This window comes from Pipra filicauda, unplaced genomic scaffold (assembly GCF_003945595.2).
Source record: "Pipra filicauda isolate LSUMZ 115617 unplaced genomic scaffold, ASM394559v2 scaffold75_size2874737_pilon, whole genome shotgun sequence".
NCBI classification, from domain to species: Eukaryota; Metazoa; Chordata; class Aves; order Passeriformes; family Pipridae; genus Pipra; species Pipra filicauda.
In genome coordinates, this window is record NW_024104931.1 from 365,176 (window position 1) to 379,363 (window position 14,188).

At 37.1% G+C, this 14,188-nt stretch overlaps 1 protein-coding gene across 5 annotated transcripts in view; it reads left to right on the forward strand.

Moving 5' to 3' along the window:
- The window catches only part of MIA2 (MIA SH3 domain ER export factor 2), a 37,630-nt gene extending 23,822 nt beyond the window's left edge, over positions 1–13,808 (forward strand). For 4 of the 5 annotated variants that reach the window (XM_027720220.2, XM_027720224.2, XM_027720226.2 and 1 more), the window contains 11 exons: positions 1,423–1,524; positions 2,885–2,945; positions 3,263–3,298; positions 4,236–4,303; positions 5,004–5,086; positions 5,443–5,574; positions 7,457–7,609; positions 8,929–9,060; positions 11,769–11,845; positions 12,245–12,479; positions 13,238–13,808. In XM_027720220.2, coding sequence (XP_027576021.2) covers positions 1,423–1,524; positions 2,885–2,945; positions 3,263–3,298; positions 4,236–4,303; positions 5,004–5,086; positions 5,443–5,574; positions 7,457–7,609; positions 8,929–9,060; positions 11,769–11,845; positions 12,245–12,479; positions 13,238–13,389 — 1,231 coding nt within the window. In that variant the 3' untranslated portion in view covers positions 13,390–13,808. The remainder of the gene's footprint in view (positions 1–1,422; positions 1,525–2,884; positions 2,946–3,262; positions 3,299–4,235; positions 4,304–5,003; positions 5,087–5,442; positions 5,575–7,456; positions 7,610–8,928; positions 9,061–11,768; positions 11,846–12,244; positions 12,480–13,237) is intronic. The other variant, XM_039389709.1, reaches the window with a different exon arrangement.
- The last annotated feature ends 380 nt before the right edge of the window (positions 13,809–14,188 follow it).

Genomic DNA, 14,188 nt, shown 5'->3' on the forward strand with positions numbered 1-14,188 from the left:
TTAGTAAAGTAGGAAAGCTTGATTATTTTTTTTTAACTAAATTATTACCTGATGTAATACAACTGTCAAAGTTGCTGAAAGAAAATCAGTAGGTACTTTAACTGTGAGGTATTTTTTTTTTTTTTATATACAACGCGCTTGCAACAAACGTGGGTAGAGCCCTTCCCAAATCTTCGTTTGCGAAGCCCAGCCATGATGACATATTTTATGTAGTAAAGAGAGCTAGTAATGTCAGAGGAGTGATGATAAGAGTTAAATCCTAGGCAAGCTCTTGTCAGTAAGCAACGTGGAATCCCTGTGAGTCAGGCTTTCCTCACCAAGAAAAACTGAATGTGAGGCCCTGCTATCTGCCTCGCAGTCAGGATGGCATCAGAAGTATGTATAGAACTAGAAATAAAAGTTGATTAGTCTGGGGCATGTAGTAACCTTCAGAAGTGTGTGTTTATTGGGCAGGGTGGGAGCAGGGTGCATCATTTTAGGGCATGATGGTAAAATTACGGTTTTAGTAGCCAGAAATGATTTCTTCAAAGAGAATATGTAGACTTGAAGGCAGCAAGAGAATCAGTGCAAGACTAGATCCTGTACTGAGCAGTATGCAGGACCTTTTGAAAGTATTAGTTTCAGTAATCTGCTCTGTAGTATATATATTTGTGTAGATATTTAGCATCTTTGTAGATACAACAAATCCTAGAAATCCACTACATTAACATTTGATTTTTTAAAAAGTGCAGGGAGGGAGTGGGAAGGAACCTATCAAAAAGAACATATGATGAGCAGTCAGAAAGGAAATATGTTTGCAGACTGTGTGGATGATATTTAAAAATACCTCAGTAAAGCTCAGAAAATGTACGCTGCTTACCAAAGAATTTTAGAAAAGCCAAAAAGGACTAGGGATAAGCTTGTGTGGTGAAATAGCAGCACAAAAGAGGCTATTAGCGTGAAAAAGGCATCTTTAAAAAACTCCCTCTGTTCAAACAGGGGAAATAGAAAAGTAGGAAATGACGACTGACTAGAAAACAAGTTTAAATCATGTTCACAGGATGCATGATTTTGACAGCTTGACTGCTAAGAATGGTGTTTATGGGAAAATGACCAGTTTATCCACTCAGGGCTATGTGCACCAGTGGCATCTGTGTGTTCTGCCGAATGACCTTGTGCATAATCTGTGGCCTGGCGTGTGGGTTTTCTCTCCTGTAGTGCTCAATAAGGCATAAAAAAAGAGGGACCTGGAAAGACTTTTTTTTTTTAACAGCTAGTAACAACCTTTTTTTTTCTCCAGAAAATTATTTTTAAAAAGGACCAGAACAAATCGCTGACCATTAGTGTAGTTTGGGGTTTTGTTTGTTTGGTTTGATTTGAGACTGCTTTCAAAATTGTTGACTTGAAACAAAATTAACCATAGGTTTTGAATTTTTTTTAAAGGAAGCTGACAGTAGAAGAGAGGGAGCGTTTACAGAAGGAAGAAAAGCTGTCTAAAGTAGATGAAAAAATTAATCATGCTGCTGAAGAACTAAACAGCTACAGGTAATTTCAGATTTTACTTGCTGTAATCACTTGTTCCGAAGTGAAGCAAGTGCAATAGAGAATTAATAAAAACACCAGCACAAGTAAATGTTCTTGTTCTAGTTATTATTCTAGTTTCTTTGTGTGTGTGGGGGGGGTGAGCATTACATGCTAGTTTGTGTGTAATAATACAGACTAAGGGTGTTTTTTCTTTGTTTGAACATTTGGGTGTTGAAGATTACTAGCAAATTCTCTTCCATTAGAATGCTAATTGTGTGGATATGTTAGCTTTAGTGCTATAATAGAAGTGGGTCTCTAATCTAATTGCTTTTACTGAACAGAGATAAAAATTTTAATTTAAGAGAATGCTGTGAAATAAATGTAATGTTTACTTTTCATATAGAGCTAACATTTATTCTGTATAGTTATAGTATTCTATTTTGGTATCTCAAAGTTTGTCAAATAGTTCTCTTAGAAATTCTTTACTAAAATAGTGTGATGGGGGAATATTTCCTGTAGTTGTTTTTTTAACTGCTTTGCTCTGTTTTGTGTTACACCAACTGTGTACCTCTGATTTCTTGATGCATTTTCTCAAACTATGGCATAATGTTTCAATATGTAATGTATATTTGCCATCTTACTGCAATGTTTTTGGGAGTATTAGCTCTTAACTGAACAATAGTGATCAACAACACTTCCTGAAGAGTTAATTAGATTAATTCTTCCTCTAGAATGTAAAGTGCTTGTAGACATTCTTCAGTATTCATACAGGAAGACAGAATTCACCCTTCTTGATTTACTCAGAGCATGAACTTTGTAGGCATCTTAATTTTAAAGGCAATATTAATATTGGAAATGGATTATAACTAAGCAATGCATGTGTCTTTGGCCCACCTCCTGAGAGAGTGTAGAACCTAGGGAGGCTGTGCACAGGGTAGCTGGCAGCAAAGGTGGCATCATCCTGACAGTGGTCTTGAAATAATGTCAGTGCAAGTGACTGCCCCTCAGGACTGGCTGTGGTAGTCTGTGACAGCCTGGTGCTCCAGCAGCACTGTTACCTGTGCTGAGCTGGGAGAGGAGGCTGTTAGGAGATACACTGGAAGGATATCCTTTATATTGGAAACATTGCAAACCATCGAAGAGTTGTGAGATGTTGGGGTTTTTGGTTCTGTTCTTTTGTTTACATTCCTGTTTACGCTAATCTAGGGCCTAGAATTTCTGCTGCTGCTATAATTCTTGTGTATCTGATGGCCATGACAGTCCTGTCTTTTGGATAAAAAAATGTTAAATTATACCTTGTGACTTCCATTGTGTTTAGTGTATTTAAAGGTACTTTCCACCACATTTTATTACAATGTCATAAATCTTCATTTTGTTACAGAGAGCGAGCAAAGGATCTTGAAGAAGAGCTAGAAAGAACCATTCGCTCTTACGAGAATCAGGTATGTGCTTTGTGTTACCATCTGTGCCAAGTAGGAGGGATGTTATTGCAACTGAAATACCACTTGTCGTTAGGTTGTGATATTGTATTTGGCTTGGCTTTGTTGGGTGTTTATTTTTGCCTCTCCCTCCCTCTTAATGTCATCTGGTTTTAACTGACACGATTTCATAGCAGAGATCACCAAATAACTTTGTTAAAAAGTTAAATTTGAAGTTTAGGTGTCTCATTGTAAATTATCCACACATGTTAAATTTATTAATAAGAGCATATAATCTTAAATTTTCCTTTTTAGATGAATAATGAATCTCTCTTTCACAGATTACTTCCCATGAGAAAAAAGCTCATGATAATTGGGTAAGTTCCAAATACTGAATTTTCTGAACTTTGTGCATCTTCATTTTTCATTGTTTGAATAGCTTTCTTTATCACTTCTTTTGTTTCTTACTGAAAACATAATCAAATTATCTCTAACTTATCACTTTTAAATGTATGGATTTTTTGCAGAAATACGCAAAAGCGTGGTAAAAATACTTCTGTTATATAAAATAGTTGGAATAATTGTCAGATACCTATGAACACAGTAGAATGATAATCTGGTATTATTTGTTATAGCAATAAATCTGCTGGAAGAACATGACACCATATAACAAATGCATGGCATTTTGCTAATAATAAAAGCTTTTGGCCTTGTTTCAATGCCATTTTGATATTTTCCCTGGATGTACTTCACTTCTTTTATCTACTAATAGGATACGTTATGTCCTATGAGTACAGTATGTTCCACTGACAGCTTCCTAAGAGTGTTTCTACACAATCCATTTTTACCTTTTTTTTTTCCAAACAGGAAACTTTAAAATATCTCCTGACTAATAATGCATTCTTCAGTTTCACAGAATGGTCTCTGTAAGATAAAATCCTGGTAAAAGCTATAGTGCTTTGTGGTCATAATCCTAGAGTTTTTAACTATCTGTTTTTAAAATAAAACTTTCTTACACAGAATTTGAGACTTTAAATCTTCTGTAGGCTTCAAAGCAGCTACAGCCAAAGAATTTAATTTCTGAAGTTTTAAGAACCTGCAGGAAAGCCTTATCATTCTTCAAAAATTTGGGTTGTAGAGCTGCTAATGTCATTTGCTGATGTACATGAGGCTCCGTACATGAGTCATGTCTTGTGAAAGTACAGTCCATGCACTTCACATAGAATGTCTTGTATCTAGGAACTGTCATGTTTATGAAGCATTTAATCAATAAATAGCAGCATCTAAGCATCTGATTTTTGTCATTCCCCAAAGCTGACAGCCCGAGCAGCTGAAAGACATCTTAATGATATAAAAAAAGAAAATGCACATAACAGACAAAAGTAAGTGCAGTCTTGATCTACTTCTAAAGAAATGCAATTTGGCATGTGAGCATGTTTTGGATTTATGTAATTTGATGTTTTCTAGATCTGTGTTAATGAATATTGGCCCAAACAGGGCAGAGAAATCACAGTGTTCCATTCAAGTTCTGAAAGAAGGGGAGTCATTTGAGCTTTCCTGTGATTATGACATGCAAGAAATTAAGAATTTAGGAACTATGTGAAGTATTGAAATATTTCATGAAAGAAGCAGAATGTAGTAATAGAACACAAATGTTTCGGAGGTTTATTTTTTGTTTCAAAGAAGTAAGTATCAACTAGATGTCAGGGTTATCTAATGATTTTACAGCTTATCTCAGAAGTTAATACTGAGCTAACAGATCAAGTGGTGGTAGTTGAGAAGAACCTTTAGGTATGAAGTTAACTAATACTTGGAACGCATAACTATTACTAGGAAAGTGACATCTAACATGTCACTTCAACTTCTGAATTACATTTTAAATACAGCAGCATAGAGAAATACTTTCAAGCATTTTTAAGTTCAGAGTTCTGTGACATCCTTTGTCTTTTTTCTTTTTAATAAGGGAATAAAATACTTTGCTTCATTAACCAGTTAACTAGAAAGCCTAGCAGTAAACAGTGTAGTCTGCTAACGCTTTTGCACTTCTTGTTCATTTACTACTTATTTGTTGTTTATTTGCAGATTAACTGAAGCAGAATTTAAACTTGAACTTTTAGAAAAAGATCCTTATGCTCTTGATGTTCCAGTTAGACCATTTGTCAGAGGTACAGTATTGAATTGTAAAATAGAGCCTAATTGTTTTGGTTTACAGTTTTGTTTCCCAAGACCACACGTGTAATTGTTTGAAAACTATCTTGGCCATGTGTATGTACAAATACCAGTCATTTTAAATATAATTGGGTCAGAAGTGACTCTAGGTCATGTCAAGTATTTTATAGAAACTAAGAGCATTTGTAGTATTGATGAGAGTAGACTTGGGAATATGTTACACATGGTAATTAGAGCACAATTTTCATTTCACTTACACAATTTTTAGTTTTTAACTTCACCTGAGAAGTTATCTATACAGTTTGCTAAACTAAGTATTGTGAACTTGAGTATTTTGTTTTAACTGTTCCAGAGCATTCCCCATATGGACCCTCACCAATGGGCCGGCCTTCATCTGAAACAAGAGCTTTTCTTTCCCCTCCAACTTTATTGGAGGGTCCTTTAAGGCTTTCACCTATGCTTCCAGGTGGAGGAGGAGGAAGAGGTACAATTCTTAAACTTGAAAATTTATCTATTCTGGATTTCTCTCTCCTCTCCTATAAACCTGTCACACCTTTTCCTCTTGCTGGTGACAAAAAGTATTAAAATAGACAACTCAACATAAACAGTTAATTGGACAAACTCTTCCTGTTTTTCAACTTGCTTCTAAAGCTGTTTAATATGTAACAGTACAATAGAAAATCTAGTTGTTACTGGTAGGCTGGTCAGGGGATTCAGTTTAGAAGCATAAATTAAGAAAAGTGAAAAGCCAAATTTAATCAGTCTTCTTTAATTTCTTGGACAAATGGTGTTCTGCTGAAATAACCATGATTTTAAAGTAAACAAGAATCAATTAATTTTCTGAAGAAGGAATACTGCCACTTCCATCTCACTGGTCTACAGTCACGGAGAGACTGTTGTCAAAAACATGAGGCAGTTTTATTGGGGGTAGTGATACTAGAAAGTTACTGATTCAGTAAATTGTTTCCCTTCCTTTTGTTCTAAATTTGAGGCAGTCATCATACATGGAGAGCATTTCTTCCTTAGTGATAAAAGGGACCAGGAAGGCCTTGTGTAAGCAGTACAGTTCAGAGATTGAAGAGTAGGTGAAAGCAAGCTGAGGTGTCATGGGTTGTAAGGGAAGAAAAACACTGTTCATCCATATTTTTGATGTTGATGGATACTGTAGATAAATGCCAGAGTGGAGTTCAGCATCTGTTACAGGTAATAAAGAAGCTGCTATTTAATTTGCTACTACCATTACACCCATTGAAGCCTGTACTTAATTAATGGAAAATATGTCCAAATATCTCTTCTATAAGGATTTCATTGATTAATACTGATTTTTAAAAGGCTAGAACGGACTGTTTATTTACTTTAATTCTTTGTAAAAAGCATATCCAAGTGCATATAAAAGTTGATTCATTTCCTAAATCAGAAAAGCTTGAATGTTCAACTGTACCTATACCACACACAAGCAAAATTATACTTGACAATGTATTTCTATAGAGCCAGTAATGAAACTGAACTGTCCAATGTATCTTTAAATTGTGGCTCAGCTGTTGTTGGTGATGAAGAGTGAATACTGGGTTTCAGGATGCAGCAAGGAAAGAGACCAGGCAAAGGCCTAACTGCTGCCCAGTTCACCATGGAGCACTGATGTAACTTAGTTTAAACAAATGATGTCTTTAATGCCAGCTACAGAGCAATTGTAGTACTCGTCTCACAGTGCGCAAGACACACAATGGCTTCAAATTTTAGGTTGAATTTTAGCGTGGAGAATAATAGAGGATAATACCAGAATTCAGTATTTATGTCATTTTTTAGACCCGGTCTATTTTAAAGGAAGCTTGCAATTTAAAATCACTCATTTTTACAGTTTTTAGTGCACTTAGTTATGTGTTGACCTGCTCTTATCTTTTTTGTTTGTTTGTTTGTTTCTCCTTGAATGAAGAATTAGAAAGAACCAGAAGAGTGTTAAATGTAATGTGGGTATTTTACAATACTGGTATTAACTCTCGATGTGCAAAATTTTAGTTTGATAAGCAGCAGGTTTTTATCACTGAGAAGAAGATTAATCATGAGGGTACTAGTTTCTGATTTGAATGAACCAAAACTTAGAAAATTACTAGTTTTTTAGAAAGCAGGTCCTCTAGATTGTGCTCTTCCTGAACTCAGACTTTTTCACTGCAAACTTCTAAACGCTTCTAGTAGATATAACTGATCATCAGCAAACAGCTGGAGTGTCCCGTGGAGCCATGCGCCTCTCATATCTTGACAGTGTTGGCATTTCATGATTTATTTTACTATTTTCAGACTTAAGGAAGAAAGCCATAATAGAGGATTTAAAATACCTGGATAAATAACTGTCTGATTACTTTGATTAGGATCCAGAGGACCATCTGCTATGTATGAAGCTGGTAGCGAAAGAGGAGAGCTGATTTCTGATAGATTAACTGATCCCCACAGACCACCATCAGATACTGGATCCCTGTCTCCTCCTTGGGAGAGAGAACGAAGGATAATTCTGCCTCCACCAGGTATAAAACTCTGCTTAGCTACTGTATCCATGGAAAAATGGATATATATATATATATTGCAATATATATTTAAGTATATTTTGCTTAAAAATATTAAATGTTTTCTTGGACCTGCACGTGCAACTGCACTGGAAGGGGTTTTTAACAGTATTTTTCTTCTGCTTCTTGAACGGTGAGGTTCACTTGCACTTCTCCTGTGCTAATATATATTGGTGTTAGCAGGGTACAATCAGCTGTTTGGTTTCATCATTTCACTGGGAGTTTGTTTAGTGCATCCCTCTCTGGGATGGATAGTTAATAAGAGATCTGAGAAGTAGAAAGTTTTAATTTATTTTAATAAATAAATAAAAACTAGCTAATGTTGAAAAATACCATTTTTCAAAAAGAAATTTATATTAATAGTACAGGAGTACCATGGTCCAGTCATCCTGTCTGGCACATATTTTCCTGTTATACTATCTCTTTGATGATTAACAGCAACAAAATCAGTCTTCACTCTCACTTCTTCAGCTAAACATCTGTATTGCGCTTTACCACCCAGGGGAGGCAGAGATGAGTCAAAGAGAATTCTACTGATATTTCTCAAGTTAAAACTTGGGGGGGATGGACAACCTTCCTGTATACTTGTAATAAAGAAGGAAAAATGTTAGAAGTTTAGAAAAAATAAAAATTTAGGTAACATACACAGATTAAAGTACCTCAATTATTGGATGCAGCAAGCAATATTGTAGTTGCTACACATCTGTGTGAAAGCCTGATGATAAAACTCAAAAGTCTGCTCAGGGTGCAGTTTCTCATTTGCCAGATCTGATCTGTTGACAGGATACTGCAGAGAGGTAATCTTGTTTCCTTGACCTGTGCTGTGTTTTTAGCCCATCTTTGCCCTTGGATCTCACTGATACAGTTTGTCTTGTAGCTGCATGATTGATTGATGCCAGCAAATTGGTGGAAATACAGCACAACAAAGCATAATGGAAAACAGCATTCTTACCGAAGAATGGCTTAAAACATAGAGTATCTTACTTTGTCTTTGATCTTTTTTGCTATGCTGAACCTTTGTTTCAAGGCCTCGCTGTTTATAGTCATAACTTTCAAAATTCTGCTGTATGTTAAACCAAAAATCAACAAACTTTCTCTTTTGCAGGTCCTGAGAAACATAAGCTATTGTACATACTTAGTGGGATTCTTGTGTTTGAGTTATTTAAGATTTGTTTGCTCACCCTGATTAATAGATGCAAGAGAATCTTGCTGGTCTAAAGTTGTATGGAATGGGAGAAATAAATCTTCACTGACTTGTTCTGTGATTTCTTCAATGATAGGTGAGCCTTACGCTGACCCAGTTCTTCCTCCTCGAAGACAAGAAAGATTTTTCCCTAATCCTCCAAATACTGGAAGACTTTCTGGACCAGCAGAACTACGAACTTACAATATGCAGTCTTTTGATAAAACAGGTGGGAATTGCTTCCATGGTACTATCAAACAGAGAATCTCAGTGTAAGCTGACTATGCGTGGTAAGCCATGGCAAGAGGAAGCTTTATAGTTACCACAGACCTGCCGTTCCCTTGTGTAAAAACATTGTAGCACCTGCTAATCTCAATGCAGTCTTTCCCTATTGCCAATAGCCCTCCCTGCTGTCAGGTGGATGGGATTCTGTGAATGGTAGTCATGAGGTATTTTTTTGGTCCACCTTCACTGTTCTGTATGTTAACCACTCAGGATTGGCTTTGAGTCTGTTTTGGCTCCTCCTGTGAGGCTCACCACAGCGTTGAAATATCACCAACCTGTACTTGCATTTCCATGCCAGATTTGGTAATGTTAGATAGAGTTAGAATCACTAAGAGTGAAAGAAAACCAGCAAACTTTTCAAGTATCCACTGGCTTGGCACATGGAAGTAGAAGGTCCTGAGGCCTCTTCCTTCAAACTGTTGACCATACCGGCAGCTTTTTGTAGTTCACAGTGCAGTTGCCTCCAACTTAATCACACCTTTCACTGGCCCAAGTACCACTAGTTTTGAATTGCCCAGTTACTTACATTCTAGTTCGTGACACTTAGCAACTGCCAGAAGCTCAGAGGCAAAGTTTTGGTGACTGAAACAGTTTAAGAGCTTAAAACTTATTAAGCAGTTTTTGTCCTTATGTAATGCCTGGTAAGTCACATGTGTTTGATTTGTCAGCAAGGTGAAGCCATTAAACTCGCAACAGAAACTTCACCACCCAGTACTCAGTTACTGATATGATTAGTAGTCAGGTACCATCCTTGTTGCAATGTTTCTGGCAATAGGAGAGAGAACCTTTGTTACTTGGTGTCATAATGTGAGAACTGGGACTGCTGAACTTAGTTTCAGGATGTAGGTTCAGGAGTTACAGTGAATTTTTCTCTACTGGAAGATAATTGTGTCCCTGTACAGTTACTCAACTTCCCTCTTTCCCAAGCCTCCCATGTGTTTCACTTCTGCTTTCTAATACTTTGTGTTCCACTGAGGTCTTTCTTCTAGTACTTGGATGCTGACTGAAGGACAAGAGAAGTGCACTGTCTTTGCACTTACTTATTGCATCCATTTTTATCCCTTTCTTCAGTCGCTGCCAAGCAATAATTAATTAATTTTTTTAAATTATGTATTCAGTTCTTAGACAAAACCTCCTTAATGGAAACAGGGGTTTGGATAACTTTGCTGCCAGCATTTAACAGGTCATTAAGCATGTGTAAATGTTACTTTTTAAAAACATAAAATTTCACTAGACTTGGGTATTCGTTAAAATAAAAAAAAAAAAAAAGAAAAACCTCTTCAATTAAACAACCAAACGAACAAAAACCAGCCCATCCAGCACATAACATCTGACTTTGGAACAGCAATGTGTCTCACAGTACTGAAATCCAGGCTCCAACTCTAAAGAGAAAATGAGTTACTCTTACTTAGAAAGATTATTAAATGTTGTTTAAAGTGAACAAAATAATATGCATTTTCCTAAGCTGGGGTGGCAAACTCTATAAAAACTTTCCACTTGAGGAGGTACTTGAAGCAGGAAACTTCTTGTCAGAAAAGAGAGTTAAAGGTTGACAGTTTGTGAGCAACTTCACAAGGACTTAAAATGGAAAGTGTTATGGAACCTAAGTATCAGGGCACGACTGTTCTCTCTGTGACATAAGGAGCTGAAATGTTTCATATGGTTAAGTAACAATATCATCAACAAAGGCAGGGCCTGCTTGAAATGACAAGTAATTTAGATTTTTTTTAAAGAGCTATCTGTTCATTGAGAAAAGAGCTTTGTTTGCTTTCAAGGAGTAGAAATACAATATATACTTGAAAATTCTGTCACTAGTTAAAAGTATTGTTTTGGTCTTGTGTTTTTTAGTATAATTGCCTTTGTTCAAGCTGAACTGTAACAAAAGCAATATTTTTCAAATCTTACTTTGGGGGGTTGTTTGGTTGGGGTTTTTTGGGGGTTGGTTGTTTGTTAAAGAAAGTGCATGTAATGTATATATTTAGTATATTTATATCCAGTCAGATTCTACTCTCTGACAATTCCCTTTAATAATTTTCTCCAGTTATTACTGAAAATAGTTGTTCTCAGGGAAGTATAAAAGTAAAAACACTGAAGTTCATATTTATCTTTTAAGTTATAAAGTGAATACAGCAAATGAGAGGATGATGATTATTATCATTTTTGAATGCTCATCCAAAACTGATGTTCTGAAAGTCTCCTTGATATTTGGCAGCCAAGGAGGGAATTTGTTTTTGTCAGACTTTAATAGGATTGGTGTTGAGCTCTATGCCAAGAGCATGTCATAGTGCAGCCATTCCCAGAGTGGACCTTACCACAGAAATAATTTATTAGTAGGAGAGAGGGGGAAGTAGAACTGCTACAGTAATGTTAAGATGCACTGCCAGGAAAAGGCACTTGTTACTTCTAAAAAACCCCTTATTTGGACACAAGAAACTTTGGTAAAAGCTACAACTTGTACATAAGTTGGAGAAAATAGTCAGGCAAACCTTGGTGTTCCTCAGTTGTTTTTCAGTCTGCCTGCAGAGCAGTTGCTTGGTACAGCAATTTGTTGTTATTGTTGCCTATATATCCTGATTTCAGAAAAAAAGTACTGAATTCAGTGGTGGAGAGAAAGACAGCACTGAATAACTTAAATTTAACTTTCGTATACAGACGGACAAACATCTTCAGAACATAGTCCACGAACAGAACCAAGCGGAGATGGGATGAAGGATCATTCTAACCTTAGTGTAAGTAGTGAAAAAGAAGCTTGATTAAAAGAAGCTTTAATTTTCTGCAAGATATTTAGAAACATTTGTCTCTAGTCCATTGGTCATGTTATGTTGCGCTGTGCAGTCCAAATTATAAAATTATATGTATACTTTTATCAGAACACTTATTGACTTGTGAATTAACTTTGATGTATTACTGATATAATCCCTGTTGAAAATCAATTATAACCCAAAAGATGAAACTGGTCAAGCTGATGGTCACTGCACATAGATAGCCTCACTCAGGATTATGCTGCAGCTAAGGCAGAGTTGGAACTAGCTCTTAGCTAGTGTCGCAGCCTACATGACAGCGGGCCTGAGGGGGTTGGAAACATTCCCTTTCCCTCAGCTAACTTCCCTGGTTTCACTGTGTTGCAGAACTCGGTCCCTGATCAGTCACTGGTACCTGAAAGTGAAGCTGTCAGTTCAGGGTTTGTGCCCCCACCTTTCCCTCCAGTCAGACCTCCATTGATGCCTGTGGATCCTAGAGCACCACCAGTACCTTTCATGAGACGAGGACCTCCTTTTCCTCCCCCTCCTCCTGCTGGCATGTATGGACCACGGGAATGTTTTCCAGTACGAGACTTCGGGCTTCCGCGCCCTCCACTGCCAAGTACGTGGCTTTTGCCAGCATTTACTTCAAGTTGGTGAACATGTACATCTTTATTTGGATATACTACTTCTTAATTCAGCTAACAGGGAACATCTTTTCTGATTAAGGTTCATGGTGGTGTATACTTCCTTTTCCACAACAGGTTATCTTGATTTTTTACAAATACTAGCTTTGGCTGAAAAATACACCCGCACATCCTGTTCAGCATTTAAAGGATTCTTTTTTTGGTGTAGGAAAAGAAGTAGCTGGTTACCTTAATCCTTTTCTTCTTAAGAAGTTGCATCATCTATAAATCTTGAAGTTTTGTCCTCTGACTCTGAGGTGTGCTAGTGTCCATGCAAAGGGAAAAACAACTGTTTTTCCTTAGCGTTTGCATTAGTGGAGCAAGATGTATCAGATGGCAGCGTTTCCTTCTGCCTCCTGCTGTTCTCCAAGCAATCTATGAAGAACTAAGCCATTTATCATCCAAATACCTGTAAGGTGTGGCAGGCAAGGGCTGCTACGGACTGAAGGGGATGCTGGCAGGAGCAGCCCATTAGCAGGCAGTGACCGGCTGCTACTGTGAGTCTCTTGTGGGTAACTACTGAGAAAAGTGATTGTTTTGTCTCCTCCTTCCTGGTACCTCTGTCTCTTCAGAGTGTAACACATGACTTCTATCTAGGTAAGCCTAGCTGAGCAGGAAGATGTGGGGCAAGAGGAGCAGCTGTGTGTTTACTGTTGTGATTAATATTAACTGGACTACTCTGATTCTTTCACAGTAAGAAACCCATTTCCAATGAGACCTTATCCTCACTATCCACCTCAACGACCTGGATTTTTGCCTCCACCACCTCCTCCTGAAAATAGAGTTGAACCACCTCAGTCAAATCCATCAGCTGTAGACCAACCAGAACCACAGCAGGAGACTTGATGGCCATTTGGGGAATGTGCTGAATGAACCCTTTCTGTGCTCTCCTAATGGCATTTTCCTTATGTTAAGTAACTGTTGTTACTTAGGTATATATAAACTACTTTGCTCAAATTGAAGCTTAACAGAGAAAATTCTCAGGATAGTACATTGTAAATAAAGAATGAAATAACTATGAATATTGTGAATAAGTGATTTCCACTGTACAATAGTCATTTTAAATTAAGTATTTCTAACTTGAGTAATCTCTTCAGAGGTGTATAAAATTAAATCATGTGAACCATACTGTAGAAGACCAGCTGCTCTGTCCTTGTTGACCTGTACAGGGAATCTCTCTGCATGCCAAAAGTGGTGCTTGCTGCTTTATGACTAGGATGTGAAAACAAATGGAAACAGTTAATAAAAATCTACAGAAAATGAAAGCAATGTCATTGTTAATGTGGTATAATAGAAGTAGGGGAAGAGGAATCACCATCGTGCTCCACTACAGTCTCTGTTAATGACCTTGTAGGTGATCTTTCAGCCGTCAGAGCTTTACAAAGTGACAGTTGTCCTACCATGACACTGGCAGGGAAGGGGAAGTGGAAATGCTGAGCAATTCTCCCATCACTCCTCAAAAGCTGGAGTGGGGTAGTGTTTTATTGAACATGTGTACAAGAGGTTTTTATGACCTGGAGGAAGGAGTCATAGCTATGAGATGCTCCAGCACCACCTGACCCTGGCCTTTGAAGATGTACATCTGCAGCAAACTAAATTAGAGCTGGTGTTTTTTTTTTTACTGTCTCAACACAAATTCAGTTTA